Source organism: Zootoca vivipara, chromosome 2 (genome assembly GCF_963506605.1).
Source record: "Zootoca vivipara chromosome 2, rZooViv1.1, whole genome shotgun sequence".
Taxonomy (NCBI): domain Eukaryota; kingdom Metazoa; phylum Chordata; class Lepidosauria; order Squamata; family Lacertidae; genus Zootoca; species Zootoca vivipara.
In genome coordinates, this window is record NC_083277.1 from 111,974,507 (window position 1) to 111,997,097 (window position 22,591).

Below are 22,591 nucleotides of genomic sequence, written 5' to 3' on the forward strand. Positions count from 1 at the left end.
AGTGGAATTCGCGAAGGTGATTTCTGTTTTCCCAATGAAACAAACTCCCTTCTCCTTCCCCACAGGCTGCTCTGGGGCTTCTCAGCCTCCAGAGTGAATTTGGGGAGGCGCAGATGGGAGGGAAATCCATGTTGCCCTAGTGGGAATCAGACTGATTACCTGGACTGCAACACATTTATGCCCTTTTGCTCTACAGCCATGCATTGGAGAGGTCAGCAACAGGCTTGGCAGCCCTCTGCTGTTGAACTGGTTGCAAAGTAGTGATGTGGTATGGACTAGCACCAGTGTTTGGTGCTAGGAATCCAAATGAATAATTTGAATAATTTTATTATCTCCATTGATCTGAAGATATTCTACAACATCATTTAATCTTTCATAACATATTGGTTGCGTGGGAAGTTACAGTGATTCATTTCCTACGTTCCATCTTAACACACAAGCTGTTGCAATAGGCTTTCCAGCACTGTTCATAATCCTTAAATTTATTTAAAGGTTTTCTTTAGAAATGAGTCCCAAAGCAAATCTTCCCCACCCCCCGCTTTCCTCTTTTATGAATCTTTAAATATTTTGTGTCGCAGAAAGAAATAGAAACCTTTGCTCTTGAAGGCAGCGTGTTAAAAAAAGAAAAGAATATGAGCTTGTAATTTAAAAAAAAGTATGTTTTCTTAAAAAGTGTATTTGAGTCACTTTGGAAACAGATGGCCTGAACTTCTTCTGAACAACCTAATTTGGAGATCAAGCCTCCATGTACCTCAAGAGAAGTGTTTTTTTGGGGGGGATGGTAGATCATGATTCTTGTGACTGGTTAAAGAAGTGTCAGGATGTTTTCGTGCAGGGTGCCCCAAACTTGGGTGTCCATCTGTTTGTGGACTACAACTCCCATCATCCCTAGTTAGCAGGACCAGTGGTCAAGGATGATGGGAATTGTTGTCCAAAAAGAGCCGGACACCCAAGTTTGGGGCGCCCTTTTTTAGTGCATGGGTAGCCAATGTGGTACCCTCCAGATGTTGCTAAACTACAACTCCCAATCATCCCTGACCATTGTCTGAAGGGCACCACCTTGCCTACCCTTGTTTTACAGCATTTGTCTGCTGGATAGTGCAAGCCATTAGCAAATAAGAAAAAGTGTTTCTCAGTGAGAGATTTGACTGGGATTTTCAATAGATATCATTGATTGACCTTCCAAAATGCTTTCTACAAAAGATAAAGCATGTGGTGGTCTTAATGAGGCACTCATTGCTTCACTGTTTTGTAGGAAGAGGAAAACTTTGGCTGGGTTCCAGAAGGAGATTAAAATGTGGAGCGTGAATTTGTCACCATGCCTACTTTGGCTGAAGCAAAGTGCGGAAACTCCTTTGCTGTTCAGTCTCATGCAAGTGCGAATATTGAAAGCAGGTGTTTTTGTTTTGTCCCTGGAATAGAATTAAAGTTAATCCATTGGTGACAGGTGCTTTAAAGAACCTTTCCCCCTCAATTGTAAGCATTTAAACAAAGCTTATCCGTGCCAAGTGTAGTGGTAAAGAGGCTGCTAATCGCTTCCTAGAAGACATTAAGAGTCTCCAAAACAAACATCGCCTCTCTGTTAACAAGTTGACTGAGTTCCTCATAAGGAGTATATGAGGCAACCTATACAATCCAATCCCCATAGCCTTCCAGAAGAAAGTTTGCAATCGTGCCAGCCAGATTTTAAACGCACACATATGAACACAATTCCCATTTGCCAGCCCCCACAATAGTTGCTCTGTATGCCCGGGGTGTTTATTTTCCACCTAATTCATCAATGCTCAGTCATCCAAATGTGCAGTGCACATGTTTGCAACAACTGCATGTTGAAGAGAGGTGGTGCCTGAATTTGTGCAGGGGGCAGGGGCTATACCATTAGGGTTATGTCTGTAAAGAACTGAAAATGTATTCCTTCCAAAACGGCACCCACTTATGCGAGAGAGCCTGCAACAAACATAATTCCCCCGGACCAAGCATAGCCAATGTGATGTTCCCTAGATGTTGTGGACTACAACTCACATCAGCTGCAGGCAGCGTGGCCAGTGAGTTGGGGTGTATGCGATAGCTACTTAGGGTCCTTACACCAACACTCTTTTTCCTTGCAGTTTTGGCATGGGTTGACTTTATATTTGCCTGATCCTTTCTAAAGAATAAAATCTGGATTAAATAGCTTCCACTCAAGGCAGGCAAACCCAAGAGTATTCCCACTGGAAGCTCTGTTATCCGATGAGAGTTTGCCTACTGTGAGAGCTCTGGTTATTTATTTAATTTATAGAGGCCTGAAGGGGTGTGCTTGTTTTCCATTAAGCTAAAGGAGCTGGGGTGGGAAGGGGTGTGTGTTGCTTATTGCTTTATTTGGGTTTATTTTGAGGATAAGTATAAAAAATGCTTACACAGTTATATAACTCACAACTTAATTACCTCCCCAAATGAATGTTGGTACTCTAGCCACCTCATAGCCTTGAAACATCACAGCTGGACACCACCTTGATCTTTTTGGTCGTTTTCAGCCGTGCATAGAGTTGTGCAACTTTTGTATTGGAAAAACACTAGCGGCTAATTAACCCTCAGCCGTAAGTAGCTGCAGGCTGCATAGCAGAGCAACTTGCTTTGCATCACACATGTATGCTGCTACAGCACATGACCTGGGTGCTTTTATTTTTCCTTGCCAGACCTCTCATTCCAAACCCCACCTTAACCGTAAAATGTTCCTTCTGCCCAGTGTCTGCAAAAACAACATCCCAGTCCTATGATGAATGCTTTCTTGTGAATTGTTACTCACTTTTTTTTTAAAAAAAGGTTGCTAGTCTCTTAGTAAAAAGCAACGTTATTGTTGGCTTCAAGTTCTTTTTCTAGTGTGCTGCTGAGTTGTAGTTGCATTAAAAGGGTCTTTCAATGCTTGACTGTAGCTTTTAGTGCACAAATGGTGGAAGAAAAATCCTACACTGAATGTGAAAATGCAAATCTCACACCTACGAATTTGGTGTTGGCACACATTAACAACCAACATGCAATGATGTTGCTAGTTTGGCAGAAACCTGTGTCAACTGAAAATCTTTTCTTGAGCTTGAGAGAGTCTTGTCTCAGTGAGCCATAGCCAAGAGGGCGAACTGTTAAAACAGGGCAGATTCATTGTCCATTTAAACTTAAACAGTGTATACATAAAGACCACAGTGTAAACTAGCTGACTTCTGACAATATAGCTGCCCAGTAAATGTGACAGGCGCATTGTCCTAGCCTGCACTCCCTAGTTTAAGCATGTTTCTTTTAAAGAAATTCCAAGCCCAAGGTCTCAACATGTGAGAGCGTTCATGAGACTGCTTAACTCACAGAAGCCTGGCCAGGTAAAAATAAGTGCTGTGAACTGGTCCCAAGGCAAACTCTTCTTCTTTTTGAACTCTGAAACTCAACTTTACCTTTGATTTAATCTATGCATTCTGTCCCATCATTGAATACAGCAAACATAATAATAACTTGTAATTTTCTTATTTGTACTCCACCCATCTGACTGGGTTGCCCCAACCATTCTGTATTCTGCACATCTTTCAGATTTTACTATCCCTCTCCTCCAATTTGCCTGCTTTCAGGATTGAGGCCAAAAACAGTTTCCTTGTTCGTTGTTAGATTTACTCAAACTAATTAAGAGGTTTTTTTATATCTGGGAATCTCAGTAATAGAATCATAAAGTTGAATGCAATATAGAGTAATAATAAGTTTTATTACTGTGGTTTTAGATTAGCGCCTAGATACCAGCCTCGTTTCAGCTGCAATTATTGGATGGCCTTGAAGTGAATTGCCTCAGCTTTCTAAATCTGGGCTCTTATATAAATATGAACAAACCAGTTTGCAGGCTGGATGTGCATTCTTACACCTTATCTAAGAGCTGCTGTATCATAATACCTATACATATTGCACAGATTTGCACATTTACGGTACTTTATTATTTATTTTAGATGTCTCTCCTACTTTTTTTAAAAAAATAAATAGCTTATTGACTATATGGCATTTAGTTTTATGGGGTTGGGAGATTCAGTAACCACATGTTTTCTGGTTGTAAATTTGCATCAGGGTGTGGCATTGCATTCCTAGGAAACTGCAGTTTGTGATCTTTTTCCTGTAGAAATATTTCTACATGCACGTGACAAGTATTGTGCAAATTTCCCAGAAGTAATGCATGTGATTCAGAGAAGAAGGAATAATATGTCTCTGGTAAACAGCTTGCTGAGAGTTTGGTCACCCTCTTAGTTCCCTTTCAAATAAAATGCGTGTGTGCCTGTGCTTTCTAAACAAGGAGCTGAGACTCTGCTCTTTCACATACTTCTAATACATACTATTTTGAGTAATGCATGAGGTATGTTAATCACAAATCTGGCTGTATTTTTTTATTTTTTATGGAGCAATAAACCATTACGTGAAATCAGATGAGATTGAAGAATAACTGTTATGCAACATCGAGTAATATACTTTGCAGCTTGTGCCAGCCATAGACATTTTCCAGCATAACTGTGTTATATATATATATATATATATATATATATATATATATATATATATATATATATATATCTGAGACATATTGTCTGGGCTTACCTTGAATCTGTAGTGAGAGGGGTAGAGGAAGGAAAAGAACCACTCTTGTGTAACCTAATGGCTCAGAATCATCTTCCTTCCCCTGCCCACTCAGCCCCAGTTCTCAGATTTTAAAGGTTTGGCCTCAGTTGTTGCTATCACAACTTAATCTAAAATGTATTGACAACATTTTTGAAATTGGTCAGAAGTAGGCATTCCTGGAATGGGCATGATGTGTATACCCAGCTCATCTGTGTTTCTTTGGTTGCTGGAATCCTAGCAGCATTGAGACCGTTGTTATAGCAAGTTATGGGTGCTGGCCTCTTGCAAACCGTAACAGGTTCTGCTCCAGCTGCAACCGCAGGATGGATCCCAGCCTGACATTCTTCTTCAACAACTCATACCTGCACACTAGCTAAGAAGATAAGAAGGCTCTAAGAGCCCTGCAATTCTAGTATACACACACGGAGTGGCTTGAGCTGCAAAACTCAGTTTGGTGTCCTTTCATGCCTGCACATGATACATCGCAGGCTGACCCTTATAACACTTTTAGCATGCAGAGGGCTTCCTAATCTCTGTCTCATTAATCCTTGCATCTGTGTTATAGGTCTTTTTTTTTCAGTTTCCAAGCACAGAAACTTGATTGCTCAAGGCTACCAATAGCTGAGGAGAGATATGAGCTCCAGTTTCCCAGGTTCTAAGTCCAACTTTCTTTCCAGTGTGGACATCTGCCACGCTGTCATTTTGTCTCAGGAGATACTGGTGGGCATACTGGCCCCCCACAGGTGCCATGTTGGCAACCCCTAATTAGAAAATGGTGGACTTAAATTATTTCAAATCTACCATTTTCTCATTAGGGGTTGCCAACACGGCAACTGTGGGGGCCAGTATACCCACCAGTATCTCATATTCTCCCCATGAAAAATCAGTAAATATTTTCCTACAATGTGCAGTGTGAAGAAGCTGTTTGCTCTTCCTGCTCAGTTCCTGTTTGCACTGACTTGGCCTCTCCTACATTGAATATGCCCACATTTCATTGGAGGACAAAATTGAACACCTACCGCCCCATCTATTGTGAACAGAGGAAAGATGCTAAGAATTTCTGTGAGCAAGCACTAGGGTGGCAGGTGTAGGCACTTTTCAAATTGAGACGGAGGACACGGCCGCACCATTTTGTAGTCCTGTCTCTTTCTTTGCTCTTGTAAAAGTGGAGGCCATTTTGTGTCTCCCCCTCGCTCCAAACAACATCTGTTTTGTGACTGCTGCCTATGGCACTTCCTCATAATTCCAGATGTGTTCACTGGTCCAAAAAGGTTGCCAGTGTCATGTCCCAACCGCAGAGGCATACTTTAACAATCCAAGTGATACAAAACGAGTATCCAAAATAATCCTGGCTTAAGGTGTGCCATGGCTACAGAGATACCATGTAATTCCTCAGAACATATATGCAATCATTGAAACAATCGGAGCTAAATTAACCCATCTGACTTGAAGATGGTAGAAGAGCAGACAAGACACACCTGCCCACTTTATGTACAAAATAATGTGGTGTGTGGTCACACTGCATGCAAGTCCATTTTCTTGCAGTCCTTCAAATCTTACTCCACAGAACATGCACAGGGTATTTCCCATCTTGTATTTTAAAAGCAGCATATTGTGGAATTCTGCTGAAATTTTTGCACACTAAAGCACTTCACGTTCCTGCAGCTTCTTCTCCATCCATATTAGTCACACCAGTCTGCTTGGAGTTAACTTTGATTCTACTCAATTGTTTCGTCACCACTTCTTGTCTCTCTTTGCTAAAAATATGCCTGATAGCCTATAAATGTCATGCAACTCATGTGGACATCTGTGGGAGCCCCTCTTTATTCAACAGTAGTTGCCTTTCCACCAGCACTAATCTACATGCACGATAACTACAAGGTCTACACAGGCTGCAAAATTTTGGTTTTTCTGATAGCCTTCTGACACAAGAGGCCACATTGTCCTCTGAAATGACCTCTTCCTATCCTGAAATGCTCAAGGTGTTGGTATTGGTGCCCCTAATGCCACAATACTCAGTGATGGAAATATATCCACAACCATTCAGTTGCTTGATGTTCAAAGAGTTGCACTGCACTGTTCCACTTGTTAATTACAGCTATACACACGGGAAATGCTTTGCCCATTTTGGAGTGTACATCACTGTACAGTGGTACCTCTACTTACGAATTTAATGCGTTCCGAACGCACATTTGTAAGTCGAAAAAAATTGTAAGTCGAATCCCATAGGAATGCATTGGGAGAAAAAAATCATAAGTAGAAGCAACCCTATCTAAAAATTCCTAAGTAGAAAAAATCCTATCTAAACCGCATCCAAGATGGCGGACGGAGCTCCATTCGTAAGTAGAAACATTCATAAGTAGAGTTATTCATAAGTAGAGGTACCACTGTACAAGGGAAAGAAATGCTGTTAGCTTTCTGTTTTCTTGACACATGTGAGATGCATAGGAACATCAGAAGAGCCTGCTGGATCATGCCAGTGCCCATCTAGCCCAGTTTCCTGTTCTCATAGTGGCTACCAGAAGCAGTCGTGGGTATGAGTCTTGACTGGGCCATGCGCACTTAAGAGAGGTTTCTATGACCAGCAAGCATCTTGCTCAGATGCGTAATACGCGAATGTTGGTCCCGCTTGGCAACTGAGTTGTGAACATTTCATGAAGTTTTATGGTTCACCGATTATTTTCCCCCCCCCAAAATTTTTAATTTATTTTTATAAAACATAAAACACAACATAAAACAACAACAACAAAAATACAAATACAAATAAAGAAAAACAAATTTTCATTGTTCTTAGCATCAGGCCTAACCATTGTACTGTGACTTCCTCGAATCCTCCCTGCTGCGGTTCACTACTAATCCTATTTAGCAATTCTATTTCATTATCCTTTTATCTTATCTTATAATTATACAAATTCTTAATTATGCTAACCATTATTTACTATATTTTCATCTTCTCCTTTATCTCTAATCCCTTGCCTAAGCTACAACTTCTACTATGTTTCAAAATCCGTATCTTACTAATCGATTACAATACTAATTTTCTTCAAATAAACTTTAAAACTCTTCCAATCTTCTTCCGTCGACTTTTCTCCCTGGTCGCGAAGCCTCCCGGTCAGATCAGCCAGTTCCATATATTCTAACATTTTGTGTCTTCCATTTCTGTGCAATCAACATTCTCGCTGCTGTTGTGGCATATAAGAAGAATGTAACATCTTTTTTTTGTATTTCTTTCCCAACTATTCCCAGTAAAAAGGCCTCTGGTTTTTTAATAAAAGTGTTTTTAAACACTTTCTTCAGTTCATTATAAATCTTTTCCCAGAAGTCTTTTATTTTGGGGCAAGTCCACCACATGTGATAAAATGTTCCTTCCACTGCTTTACATTTCCAACACTTATTATCATATGTATGGTACATCTTTGCTAATTTAACTAATTTATGGTTCACCGATTCTCGTTGGTTTTTTCCTCTCTTCAGTTATTTGTTCTCTTCTCGGACATTAGTGTCACCGTGCTAATCACTCCAAGTCTTCATAAAAGACTGCCCTGGAGTTTCTTGACTCTTGTTCTAGCAGATGGATTCTAGGTGTTAAATGTGTTTGGCATCTCTCCATCTGTTGACAGTTATTCTGACAGATGAAGAGGTTCAGAGGAAACGAGAGATGATAATGAAGAGGAAGGAAGAGGAAGCCCTGAAAGAGAGCCTAAAGCCCAAATTGCTGGAGGAACAACAGCGGACCATCGATATCCTCCTGGAAGCCCACCGCAAGACCTATGATTCCACGTACTCTGATTTCAACCAATTCCGGGTAAGCTTCAAGCCTCAATTTCCTTCTAACTTCATTACGGCTGTGACTAGTAGGACATCTGCTGGTGGAATAAGTAAACTGAAGCAGTACTGAATCAGCAAAACCTTGGCTCCCTTCTCACTTGGAAGAAAGTAACCTGCAGCCTGCAAACTGAAACCAGTTAGGTAGACCTGCAATCTACCTGCTGCGAGTGAACTATATGATATTTCCTTACCTTTGCCTTTGGAACTGGCTAAGAGAGGCTTTTTAAACGGTGGCATTCATAAAAAAAATTTGGTGCCTTGTCAAATGCCATAATTAACATGTGCGTTGAAGCAATATGATCTGGTTGCGGGTGAGATTGTTTCAAATCTCATAGCCTCTGGGCCTATTGCTTGTTTTTGAAGGCCTAACTCTGAAGCCACTTATTCCATTGGACGGTGTGGATACCAGAATGCCAGGCTTCTGGTGGGCGGGTATACCATTTAGCCACCTGTTGGCACATCTTCCTCGGCTGCTGCACGCATGTCCTGAAACAGCTGTTTTCCTCAGTTCTGAGGAAGGAAGAGCAGGGAGGAGAAAGCACTTGTGGCTGAAGCAACCACAACTCCTTCCTGTTTGGTAAGAACTAGTAAAAAAGCTGGGAACTAGAGCTCAGCTTTGGGGTTTGAGTGACGCACGTAAGAGCTAGGGAGAAGGGCTGGGGCAGAGAGAGGAGTGGGGGGAAAGAGAACCAGCTCTGTCTGACTCATGGTTTTGACAACTTGGAGCCTGTAACGCTTGTTGTTTTGTACTACTGCCCAATAGACTTCCCCCCTTCCCTCTCTCTGCCAGCTGATAATATTCTAAGCAAAACAAATATCTCGAGCACCATGGGATTATAGCTTCCAAGTCCCCTTCAGCTCCTGGCCCCACCCTGAAAATGACACAAATGTGATAATTAAATGTGTATCTTACATGACGTGGGTTGGCATTTGTAGGTGCCTTTTCAATTTCCACATACATAAGATGCTAAGGACATCAAATCATATTTGCTGTGGCTTTCTGGCTCATAACATGCTCTCTCTCTCTCTCTCTCTGTTTTCTAAGTCTGCCTTTCTACATTACCATAGAAATTAGCCATGTTGGGGCAAAATCATGGTACATCAGAAACATTTTTACTTAGGGGGAACCGTTAATCTTAAGGAAATGGGTTGACAGGGTAAACAAATTAGGCAAAATTTAAAAGAAGTAAAGCATAGTGGGTGGGAGTTTATAAAAGTATCCTGTATCAATCTGGCCCCAATTCCCATTTAGTTCATTGGTGGAAAAGCTCTAAGCATATTTTAGAGATGTAAAACCAGTGCTTTTTTCTGGGGACGGGGATGCAGGGACCCCTGAACATTTTGTGAATCTAAGTTTGGCCTCATTGAGGGGCAGTATTTCAATATGAGTAGGAAAATGAGAGTACCCCTAAACATTTTTTATTTTTTATAGAAAAAAGCACTGTAAAACCATTCTTTTTTCCTTAACAATGGGCCCTTGTCTGTGCACAAATTTACTAGTAAATAGAACTGAAGTGGTGGGGTCAGACAGAGATGTTATTTGAAAAGAGCAATTGACAAATAGTTGGACTGGAACCAGGCAGAGGGCCTTCTCGGTAGTGGCACCCGCCCTGTGGAACGCCCTCCCACCAGATGTCAAAAAGAAAAACAACTACCAGACTTTTAGAGGACATCTGAAGGCAGCCCTGTTTAGGGAAGCTTTTAATCTTTAAGAAATTAGTGTATTTTAATATTTCTGTTGGAAGCCACCCAGAGTGGCTGGGGAAACCCAGCCAGATGGGCGGAGTATAAATAATAAATTTATTATTATTATTATTATTATTATTATTATTATTATTATTATTATTATTATTATTATTATTATTTGTTTCAGCCTCCTGTGAGACTTGATTCAGGCAGAAGAAGCACAAGCAGATCTTCCTCTCTTATGTCACAAGGTTTCTCTTCCTCAGAAGACTCTTCAGACACTTTCAGCTCCTCCCCAGGTAATGTGAAGATTGCCAAATGACCTCCATGCCCACGGCAAACTAATCCAGGAATGTTATCTCCCGCTATGGATTTGTTTTCTCATTTGCCAGGTTCAGTTTCCCGTTGTCTTGTAGATCAGAGCTCCTTAGGATGCGCAGCCCACCCACTCTCATCTTGTGGCTCAGTTGCTGAACTTGAATCCTCCTTCACAGAAAACTTTAATACATTTGTTAGAGCTGGCCTTTTTAAAGCCTTAACTTTTCATTTAAAAAAAACAAAAAAAGCCCTACATCTGAAATGTTAATCTGTGTGCTTTCCCCTCTCTGTGTTGCAGATCCCAGGATGTTATCGAATGTGGAACTCAGTGATGACAGCGATGAAAGTGCAACCATGTCCATGGACTTCTCACACCTCTCTATGCTCCCTCACGTGGCCGACCTTGTTAGCTACAGCATCCAAAAAGTGATTGGATTTGCAAAAATGATTCCAGGGTTCAAGTAAGGATGCTTGCTTTGGTTTTGTTTCAGAGTGGTTTGATGTGTTTTCCTTCCCTTGAATGTATTTGTGTGTGTGTTTAATACATTTGTTTTAAAAATTGCACCGCACCACAGCACACAGCTTTCAGAAGGAGACTTCTGGGCTGGTTGCAAGAAAAAAATTTTTTAAAATGAAAACAACCAAACAGGATTAATAAATACATACAGGAAATCATTTCCCCAGGAGAACGGTATTTTCCAACTCAGTAAGTTTAGGAACTTAGAATACATTTTCCCAGCTGCCTTCTATGACCAGACATAATTTGAGTAAATCCTTCAATATGGCTGTGAGCCAGAACATCAATGCTATTAAGGCCTCTGCTACTCACCCTCCTCATCCATTTAGCCTGCAGTAAGGGTGCTTATTTAGAAATCTCATTGCAAATTGAGCATTAATGGAGCTGTTACATGATCCTTCTGACACATGGCTCAGTTGAATGAGGATTTGCTCAGCTTTTATCTGCCCGCACATTGCAGGATGTGCATCAGCTATGACTTGACATGATTGAACTTAAGCTGTTCCTATCTACTGGTCAGTACTGCACTCCCACAATGAAAAGCAATGGTCATGTCAAGCCAGGAAATTTAACGGGGCTCAAAGTTGGAGTTTATGAGTTGTGCATGGATTGCTCAGCACTTGATGGCTCTTAGCACAGTGTGTGGGCTATTTACATTGAAAAGTATTGTACAAGAATTTGGGGGATACAGTTCACATATGCTACAGTCAATGTGTTGTGGGCACAAATGGGTGAACCAACCCATAGTGTTTTGCCATGGTTCTTCAGAGGTGACTGGAGGCTGACATTCAGGGGGTTTGAGTAAATGAGATCAGTGAAATGATGAAGTGCACAATTATTCACTGAGGGAGCTCCTTTGAGTATCACACAACTAATTGTAGAGCTGGAAGGAAGCAAATAATCAGTTCTAACACCTATATAATGGAGTGTTATGATGCTGGATGCTTTGAGGTTTCAGATATGTATTCTCTCTTCCCAAAATGTAGAGATCTAACAGCGGAGGACCAGATTGCTCTACTGAAATCGAGCGTCATTGAAGTAATTATGCTCCGTTCAAATCAGTCATTCTCACTGGACGATATGTCCTGGACCTGTGGCAGCAATGACTTCAAATACAAAATCAGCGATGTCACTCAAGGTACGGTAGTTTCAGGTGTGAATGGTATAAGATTCCAGTCAAGCACAACACTGCTCTGGAGCAGCCACCTAAATGAGCTTGTCTCATCTTTTTTAAAAAAATTTTTAATTTTTTTTAAATTTTAAAAATATCTTTATTTAATTGTAACCATAAAATCAACATAAACATAGACATTAAATCAACATAAATCAACATAATCAACATAACACAAATCTTTCCAAAAATCCAAATTATACAAAATTATATAAAATTAAATCAATTATACAAATTAAATCAACTTATAATAGAAACAATAACAGAAGTAATATAAAAAAGCAGAAAAAAAGGAAAAATCTTGAAAAATCATGGGGGGGGGAACCAGAAAGAACAAAAGAACAAAAAAGACATAAGATAAAAAAGATACAATAAACTTCCCAGCATTTCCAGCTTGTCTCATCTTGATTTGCTTACAATTAATATTATGTATTATTATCCCTAGAAGATATAATTGAAGGCCTACAGAAGGCCAAAGGAATGCAAAGGTTAGAATAAGCACAATCTGTGTTGTGTTTCTCACTTAGTCTATTGATATTTTGGAACCAATTCATGCAATTCATGCAATTGCCTTTTCAGGTTTTTCCCCAACTGTGAAGAGACCATTGAGTCATTACAGTTAGGCAACTGGGTGGGGAGGCGGGCCACTTCATTGCTTCATAATGGACTCAGTTCCAGCTTTTAGCATGCCACTACAAACACTAGCAAAAAACAGTGTTGTGTGATGTGTTCAATAAAAAAGCTGGGTGCCTCTTTCAGTATTCAGACAACCACTTTGCCATCTCTGTTCTCCATCCGCAGAAAGTAAAAAGTAACTTCTCCAGTATGGGGAAGGTGGGAAGTTCAAAAAGCAGTCATATAAATTGGTCCTTATAAGTAATGGGTGAATTGTCAGTTTGGGTATTCTGTTCACATCAACAACTGAAGTGCCAGCAGCCCATCATATCCCTCATATTTATAATTCTCAAACCCCTAGTTATTTGAAGATGCCATGGCACTTGCAAAATGGAGCCAAAGTCACAGAATTGGAGGTGTCAGAATGTATCATTGCTAGGCAACCCTGAAATGGCCGGGAGTTAATTTAGTGAAATCATACCTAAGTGACTTGCAGGCTGGCTATGCTTCATTTTGATGGAGAAAGTATGCACTCGCATTAGAAGGGAAAGCTCTTGACCCTTAATAGTTCTTGAACGTGTGAGTAAAAATTGTAAAAAGGCATTTGAAAATATATATTCTTTGTACAGCCTTGGCACTCATTTTGTACCCGAACATATGTGGAAGTTTCCAGGACTGGAGCGTTTCCTGTTCTGAAAGGAGGATAGTATTATCATGCCAACTGTTATTTGTCTTGAGTTTATGTTTAATTTTGCTTCTTGCTCTGTTTCCCGTTAGCTGATAAATCTTTCAAGAATCTAGGGCCTGCCTCTCAAAAGGGTTTTTATGTTTCTGTTTCAGCTGGGCATAGCCTGGACTTGCTTGAGCCCCTTGTTAAATTTCAGATCAACCTGAAGAAGCTGAACCTGCATGAAGAAGAACATGTTCTCCTCATGGCCATCTGCATCCTTTCTCCTGGTAAGAGAAACTTTTGCCTTTTCAGGCTGTGTTTTCATTGGCTATCCTATCCCACCAGCATCAGCACCAACCACGAGTGGCATCTACAAGCCAGCCACTTCCAGGATATAATTTCTATATAGGCATAGCGGCCAAGTCTCCCGTATTCCCCAGGAAATCCCCGTTTTTCCAGCTGTTCCTAGCTGAAAAAATGGATTTTTTTGTTTTTCCCCGGTTTATTCTGGCGCGGCGGCCATTTTGGAACTGGGCAGAGCATGCTCAGAAGCGACTTTTGATGCTGCTCTGCCCAGTTCCAAAATGGCAGCAGCGCTACTTCCGGTCTGCTACTTCCGGCCGGTCCCTTATTTCTCCGACAGCAACTTGGCAGGTATGTATATTGGAGATAACATGCACAGTGGTGTATTCTGTCCTGTGTGAAAAGAATGCAAGCATCTGCTTTGCCGCAATTACATTTTGAGTGATGGGTGTACATGAGAGGAAAAATATAAGCCATAAGATTGGGTTTTGTTTTGGTTTTTTTACTATCCCTTCCACAGTGTAGAACAAGTGTATCCTTACCCTTTGGCAAATACTGAGAAGCTGTAGCCTCCTTCATTGATCATGCAGGAGTCTTTGCTACTCTTTTATTATGATTATTCAGGATCCTAATCATTAGGGAGGGGAGAGAAATTCTCTTCCAGAGGCCAAATTCTGTTATCGAGGCCTCTCTGTCTGACTCTTGGGACCTTCCCCATGCCCTGGCCGTGCTTTGCATCTTCTTTGAGTATTTTTTCCTGGGCTGGAATGTTTCCTTGAACCAGTGATGGTGCCACTTGCTTGCTTGGATGGAGAGAGTCACCTCTGACTTTTGCATGGCTGGAATGTAAACTGCTCTACAAAAGTAAGAGTCTCATCCATTGCTCCAACCCACTTTTTTTTTTGCTGTTTGCCAATGTCATGAGTTCCCCAGAAGAAAATGGCAGCTGGGAAAGGTTTACTTTCTTTAGTAACTTAAGAACAAGCAACAGGGGCAGTAAGAAAGTAACATGAGCCTCAGCTCCGATAATTGCATAAAACACAACCTAAGCTACATTTAGTGATCTGAACTGTTGCTCTTAAAGGCTTGATGCTCTTTTTTTTTTCCATGCAAAAGAGACCCGGGCTGATATCTTCTGCTGCTTTATTTTAGCAGAAATGAAACATGGTATTTCACGATCCTCAGATCTTAATACTCCATTTCAAGCCTCTGCTTTTGGCACATGGCATGAAACGTATTAGAGGATGTGTGAGTGTAACTGTGCAAATTCAGCAATGTTTTGTAGATTTTTAAGAGCCGAGTTAGTAGCTCTGAGAGTAGTTGCGGGGATGCCCATAATAAGAAACTAATATCAGACAGCATGGGCCGATTGTCGGGAACTAATATTCAGAACACAAAAGAGGGGAAAAGACAAACTTAACCACAAGTAGAGTAAACAGAAGACTCTTGTTGTTTTTGTATTTTTGCCTACCCTGGTCACTGGAGGTGTGTTTATGTTTTCTGTTCCTAGACCGCCCTGGCGTTCAGGACACTGCTCTGGTGGAGTCCATCCAAGATCATCTTTCAGCCATCCTGCAGACATACATTCTCTGCCGACACCCTCCTCCGGGCAACCGCTTGCTCTATCCCAAGATGATCCAGAAACTTGCAGACCTCCGGAGCCTGAACGAGGAGCATTCCAAGCAATATCGCTGCCTCTCCTTTCTTCCTGAGCACAGCATGCAGCTCACTCCGCTGGTCCTCGAAGTCTTCGGCAACGAGATCTCCTGACTCGGTGACTGGGAATGAAACGTGTTAAAGTAAAGGGAGAAGTCAGCCCAGCTTCCCGCTGGTGGCAAACTGAGAGCTTTGGCCCAAGTTGAAAGTTTTGTATATTCTGTCGGCAAGAGTTGATTTTTTTTTCTTTCCACACTACCAGAGGGACTACATTGTTTGTATATCTTCAGCCTCATATTTTGCATTGCTGCTGAGCAGCAGTTCGCAAGCTAGCCCCTTCTCTCTTGCCTATCAAAACTAGAGAGCTTTCTCACCTGTTGCTTTGCCATGATGAAACCGCTTGTTGCTTTCTTCAATGTTGAGCTTTTCAAGCCAGCAACTGAAACGTCTGGGCTGTGTCTTGAATTGAAGGTGAATGGTTGAATAACAGCTGGTGGAATTTAAGATTTGTGATGGATTGGACAAGGGATATTCTTTCTTTTAACACGTTGAGAGCTTTCGGTTCAGAATGATTGTAACATGCAGGGAAGAGTAACTGTTATTCTCGGTGCAAAATGTCCACTCCCCTCACCCCTCTGCTAAACCTCAGAGCTCTTCAGCACTATATAAAGTATTTATTAACCTAAGAATAAACAGGAAAAACACAGGCTGTGTACACATTACCAGCTTAAAAATGCAGCTAGGTTGCTCTTTTCCTTAATTTGGATCGCAGGTGATTTGGGGGAAATGCAGGAGAGATGGATGAGAGATACGGATTACAGATAATGCCATATGTACACCTCTTCCATAGTGGGAGTGCATTGGATGCAGGGTAAAATGGTGTGTGTGTGTTCACAGCCAAGTTTACAGGATTAAATAACCTGTGTCATCTTTCTGACTTTTTATTAGTGTGTATAAACATGCCCGGCACATTGTTGTCACTAAATAAATTTGTAATGGGAGGAAAATTATATTTGACCTAACTGTGCGCTGGTGTAGACACTGTGGGAGTTGAATCCCTAATAGCCAAGCCCCTGCTTGGAGCTCAGCATTGCTTCCCAAGAAATAAGCCTGCTAACAACTCATGTCCTGTTTGCAGTGTTCGTTCTTATACTGTACTGTTTCAGACATGACCAGCTGCCAAGAGCGGTACAGAACTGGCTTCTCATCTAGCCAGCAGGCCTGAGTTTGTTCAGGTAACTTAGGGTTACTTTGGAGTGGCAAGGGGGAAACTCCCTTTATCAGGATAAGCCACATGCAAAGTACCGGTAGCACCTAAATATTCCAGCCATCATATTGAGAAATACTCTGCAGAGGTGATTGTCAGATGTCATAGAATCATAGAATCATAGAGTTGGAAGAGACCACAAGGGCCATCCAGTCCAACCCCCTGCCAAGCAGGAAACACCATCAAAGCATTCCTGACAGATGGCTGTCAAGCCTCTGCTTAAAGACCTCCAAAGAAGGAGACTCCACCACACTCCTTGGCAGCAAATTCCACTGCCGAACAGCTCTTACTGTCAGGAAGTTCTTCCTAATGTTTAGGTGGAATTTTCTTTCTTGTAGTTTGAATCCGTTGCTCCGTGTCCGCTTCTCTGGAGCAGCAGAAAACAACCTTTCTCCCTCCTTTATATGACATCCTTTTATATATTTGAACATGGTTATCATATCACCCCTTAACCTTCTCTTCTCCAGGCTAAACATACCCAGCTCCCTAAGCCGTTCCTCATAAGGCATCGTTTCCAGGCCTTTGACCATTTTGGTTGCCCTCTTCTGGACACGTTCCAGCTTATCAGTATCCTTCTTGAACTGTGGTGCCCAGAACTGGACACAATACTCCAGGTGAGGTCTGACCAGAGCAGAATACAGTGGTACTATTACTTCCCTTGATCTAGATGCTATACTCCTATTGATGCAGCCCAGAATTGCATTGGCTTTTTTAGCTGCTGCATCACACTGCTGACTCATGTCAAGTTTGTGGTCAACCAAAACTCCTAGATCCTTTTCACATGTACTGCTCTCAAGCCAGGTGTCTCCCATCCTGTATCTGTGCCTTTCATTTTTTTTTGCCCAAGTGTAGTACTTTACATTTCTCCTTGTTAAAATTCATCTTGTTTGCTTTGGCCCAGTTGTCTAATCTGTTAAGGTCATTCTGAAGTGTGATCCTGTCCTCTGGGGTGTTAGCCACCCCTCCCAACTTGGTGTCATCTGCAAACTTGCTCAGGATTCCCTCAAGCCCATCATCCAAGTCATTGATAAAGATGTTGAACAAGACTGGGCCCAAGACAGAACCCTGTGGCACCCCACTAGTCACTACTCTCCAGGATGAGGAGGAGCCATTGATGAGCACCCTTTGGGTTCGGTCAGTAAGCCAGCTACAAATCCACTGAATGGTAGCATTGTCTAGCCCACATTTTACCAGCTTCTTTACAAGAATATCATGGGGCACCTTGTCAAAGGCCTTGCTGAAATCAAGATAGGCTACATCCACAGCGTTCCCTTCATCTACCAGGCTTGTAATTCTGTCAAAAAATGAGATCAGATTAGTCTGACATGACTTATTTTTCAGGAACCCATGCTGACTTTTAGTGATCACAGAGTTTCTTTCTAGGTGCTCACAGACTGTTTGCTTAATGATCTGCTCTAGAATCTTTCCTGGTATTGATGTCAGGCTGACTGGGCGGTAATTGTTTGGGTCCTCTCTTTTCCCCTTTTTGAAAATAGGGACAACATTTGCCCTCCTCCAGTCTGCTGGAACTTCGCCTGTTCTCCAGGAATTTTCAAAGATTATTGCCAGTGGTTCTGAAATCACCTCTGCCAGTTCTTTTAATACTCTTGGATGTAGTTCATCTGGCCCTGGAGACTTGAATACATCTAAACTAGCCAAGTATTCTTGTACTACCTCCTTACTTATTCTGGGCTGTGTTTCCCCTGCTGAATCATCTGCTCCATATTCTTCAGGTCGGGCGTTGTTTTCTTTCTTGGAGAAGACTGAGGCAAAGAAGGCATTGAGGAGTTCTGCCCTTTCTCTGTCCCCTGTTTGCATTTCACCATCTTCTCCTCTGAGTGACCCCACTGTTTCCTTGTTTTTCCTTTTGCTACGGACATACCCATAAAAGCCCTTTTTGTTGCTTTTAACCTCTCTGGCGAGCCTGAGTTCATTCTGTGCTTTAGCTTTTCTGACTTTGTCTCTACACGTGCTGGCTATATGTTTGAATTCCTCTCTGGAGATTTCCCCCCTTTTCCATTTTTTGTACATATCCCTTTTAAATCTTAACTCAGTCAAAAGTTCTTTAGATAGCCAGCCTGGCTTCTTTAGGCACCTTCCATGTTTCCGTCTCATTGGTATTGCCTGAAGTTGTGCTTTTAATATCTCCCTTTTAACAAACTCCCAACCATCATGAACTCCCTTCCCTTTTAGTATTACTGTCCATGGGATTTCACCCAGCTTTTCCCTAAGTTTTCTGAAGTCGGCTTTTTTAAAGTCTAGAATTTGGACCTTAGTATGCTTGGTTGCTCCTTTCCGCTGGATAATAAACTCCAGAAGAGCATGGTCACTCCCACCTAATGATCCTGCCACTTCTACCCCACTAACCAAGTCATCACCATTGGTTAGGACCAGATCTAAAATGGCTGATCCTCTTGTTGCTTCTCCCACTTTCTGGACAATGAAGTTGTCTGCAAGGCCAGTGAGGAATCTGTTCGACCTTATGCTCTTGGCTGAGTTTGACATCCAACAAATATCAGGATAGTTGAAATCCCCCATTACTACTATCTCACTTCCTTTGGAATGCTTGGCCATCTGTTCCAGGAAGGCATCATCTGTGTCCTCAGTTTGGCTTGGGGATCTATAGTAAACTCCCACAATGAGGTCACTGTTGTTTTTCTCTCCCTTAATTTTGACCCAGATACTCTCAATTTGGCTTTGAAGTTTTAAATCCTGGATCTCTTCACAGGTATACATATCCCTAACATATAAAGCTACTCCTCCTCCTTTCCTGTTTGGTCTATTTCTCTTAAATAGATTGTATCCCTCTATTACTACATTCCAGTCATGAGACTCATCCCACCAGGTTTCAGTGATGCCTATTATGTCATATTTAGTTTGCTGTACCAAGAGCTCAAGTTCATCTTGTTTATTTCCCATGCTCTGTGCATTAGTATACAGACATTGAAGACCGTTGATCATTCCCCCATGTCTCTTATTTAAGGATATTTTCGTCCCACCACTAGGTCTGCATGCTGCTTGCTCCATTTGGTCCTTGACATTTGGATGATCATCTTCAGCATTTGATAGACTCCTACCTTCATGCTGGAGCCATAATCAGCCCTTAGTAACACTCAGGGAGGTTGAAATTAACATTTCGTGAGTTTGACAACTTCTGGTCTATGACCTCTGGAAAAACAAAGCACATGTGAGCTGTGTGCTGAAAAGGGAAGTAATTCATCGTCAATATTAAATAAAGTAATTTCATTGCAAAGAACCTGCTTGGGATATTTAGTTGTACAGTGGAACCTCGGTTTATGAACACCTCGGTTTACGAATTTTCGGTTTACGAACGCCGCGGACCCATCTGGAACGGATTAATTCACTTTCCATTACTTTCAATGGGAAAGTTCGCTTCAGTTTATGAACAGACTTCCGGAACCAATTACACCCATGCTTCGGGTTAAGTACGCTTCAGGTTGAGTACTCCGCGGACCCGTCAGGAATGGATTAATCCACTTTCCATTACTTTCAATGGGAAAGTTCGCTTCAGTTTATGAACAGACTTCCGGAACCAATTACACCCATGCTTCGGGTTAAGTACGCTTCAGGTTGAGTACTCCGCGGACCCGTCAGGAATGGATTAATCCACTTTCCATTACTTTCAATGGGAAAGTTCGCTTCAGTTTATGAACGCTACAGTTTATGAACAGACTTCCGGAACCAATTGTGTTCATAAACCGAGGTACCACTGTAGCTTCATTGGTCCCAAAGAATTCAAAAGTAAGATTGGAGGACACATAGCTATTAATTGTACAAAACAGAAATGTTAAATTAACTGTCAACAAGAGAGAGAGAGCAAAGATGAATATAGACGTTCTCTCCTAGTCGCTTGATAGATAGAGTGGCCTTTTTCATCAAATACATACAAGTGTACTACTCTTTTCAAACACATAGTGTACATTCATCAATGTGTTATTGTATTTGTGTGTGGTTTTTTATTACCGCAATAGCTGCAATTTGCACACTGTATACACAGCTACAGATTGTCACTTAAAATGTCTGGTGAGATGATGAGAATTCAGTTCCGTGAACAAAGGAAGGTCACATCGAACCCCTTAGTTTAAGAAATCCTTTGGGGTTGTGCTGGTAGGGTTTTGCATATGGGAATAGAGCAGGGTAGGGAAGGGAAGGGAGCTTCCTTTTTTGGGATTGAAATCTCCCTTTTGCTCACTAGGTGTCAGTAGGGTAATAGGGTAGGGTAGAAAGTAATTATTGTGCAAAGTGCCTCGAGTCTGCTCCAGAGCAATGAATCGGTTCCTCCCAAAGCCATGGCTAGATTCTTTTACTCTAAAATTAGTCTTAATTGCTAGGATTTGGTAGGATTCATCAAAGTCTTTAACTTCCTTCTGTGCGCATTAGAGAGCTGGCACAAGGGCAGCCCACCCACATGGAGTAAGTCTGTGGTGTGTGTCCCGTCCCCCCACCTCCTAGCAGTGCAACTATTTCCCTTTTCATAGACCTTTGCAGCCTGGCAGTGGGGACGAGAAGAAAGTACCCATTTGCTTCATGTCTATAGATAGATAGGCTTGTAATGCAAGCCTCCCAAACTCATTTTCAAAGCCCACTTGAGTTGCAGGGGGAAATATCAGCCACTTTATTCAGCTACTTCAGAAAGGCTTGTCAAACGTTTGAAATAAAACAGATATTTTAGGGTTTTTTTGTATACTGTAGTGGCATTTGCAACCTGACTCTGCATGTAAGCATACAGCCATTTACACGGTTAGCAGTGTTTCGGCCTCATGCTGTTGCCATGAGCGCCATAAGGTTTGAAAGGGAGATGTGCATCTGCGCACACATGGTGGCCATGCGCCAGGGAGTTGCGGCAATTCCCTGGCATGTACCGCTGTAAAAGATGCCCAGTTGCTTATCCAGGAGAACGTTATTGAGTGGATGTACCTTGCAAAGCCTGCCCGCCTCCCAAAATGTGAGAAGCAGTTGTGCTAAATTAAAGGACACATTGCCGATTCTGAGAGAGCTCGTTAGGCTTATTTGCAAAGGGGAAATTAGCAGTTCCTTGCCATTCTTTCTTTGGTTAAGGGGTGGAGGGAGACTTGCCTGAAACAAAAAGGTATATAACATTTGTAGGAATCACAGTCTTGGGTGTGAGATTTCCATCCTGTCTCAGGAAATAACCCTCAAGCCTAAAGGGACGGAGGTATCAATATAATGCTTGTTCTGTCAATGTGGAGAAGAGAGGAGTAGAACATAACATGCTCCCCCAACCCGTGTGTTATTTTAAACTGCTTGTAGATGAGCTAGCTAGCCCTGGATTATTTTTTATTTTTTTAAATCAAGAAAGCTCTTAGTTCTATTGTGAATCTTTCACACAGATCTATTGCTGTTTTTCCTCTGATTCTTTTTTTTTCAATGAGATTTTGTTGGGGGTGTGTGTTGTCTTTTGGTTGTCTGCCCTAAGTCATGAGGATAGAAGACTGTTTGCAGTCATTAGAAAACAAACCAGGCTGCTGTATTTTCCCAGTAGCTTGGGAGAGTGATTTAGATACCCAGCTCCTGTGTTAATTATGCCTATGCTGAACAATTTGCACCAGGTTTTGTGGAATAATTGAATGTGTAAATAGCTATTTAATATGGGTTGAAAATGGTCTATTGTAAAATGTAAATTGGATTTTAGACATTTTAAGGACAATGATATTTGAATCATAGCTGCTCTTTTTCAGAGATGCTGGGGTTTATTTTTGCCAAGTCTGCATGTGAAAGCCAAACCTGTACAATAAGAGAGGAGTAACTTCTTTCCAAATGTGAAACACAAATCATCTCTTGCCTTGTGTAATTTAAATCATGCAATGCACTTTATAAAAAAATCAGTAGAATTATTTAAAGAGACAAATCTATATTTTAATTATAGTGGTGGTAAATATGATGAAGACCTAGAGGCGAATGCTA

The 22,591-nt window shown here is 41.5% G+C and overlaps 1 protein-coding gene across 3 annotated transcripts in view; it reads left to right on the forward strand.

Annotated features, from left to right (window-relative positions):
- Positions 1 to 16,743, forward strand: part of VDR (vitamin D receptor) — a 73,877-nt gene extending 57,134 nt beyond the window's left edge. For all 3 annotated transcript variants that reach the window (XM_035101210.2, XM_035101211.2, XM_035101213.2), the window contains 6 exons: positions 8,235 to 8,419; positions 10,316 to 10,427; positions 10,745 to 10,907; positions 11,950 to 12,101; positions 13,590 to 13,706; positions 15,233 to 16,743. In XM_035101210.2, coding sequence (XP_034957101.1) covers positions 8,235 to 8,419; positions 10,316 to 10,427; positions 10,745 to 10,907; positions 11,950 to 12,101; positions 13,590 to 13,706; positions 15,233 to 15,492 — 989 coding nt within the window. In that variant the 3' untranslated portion in view covers positions 15,493 to 16,743. The remainder of the gene's footprint in view (positions 1 to 8,234; positions 8,420 to 10,315; positions 10,428 to 10,744; positions 10,908 to 11,949; positions 12,102 to 13,589; positions 13,707 to 15,232) is intronic.
- The last annotated feature ends 5,848 nt before the right edge of the window (positions 16,744 to 22,591 follow it).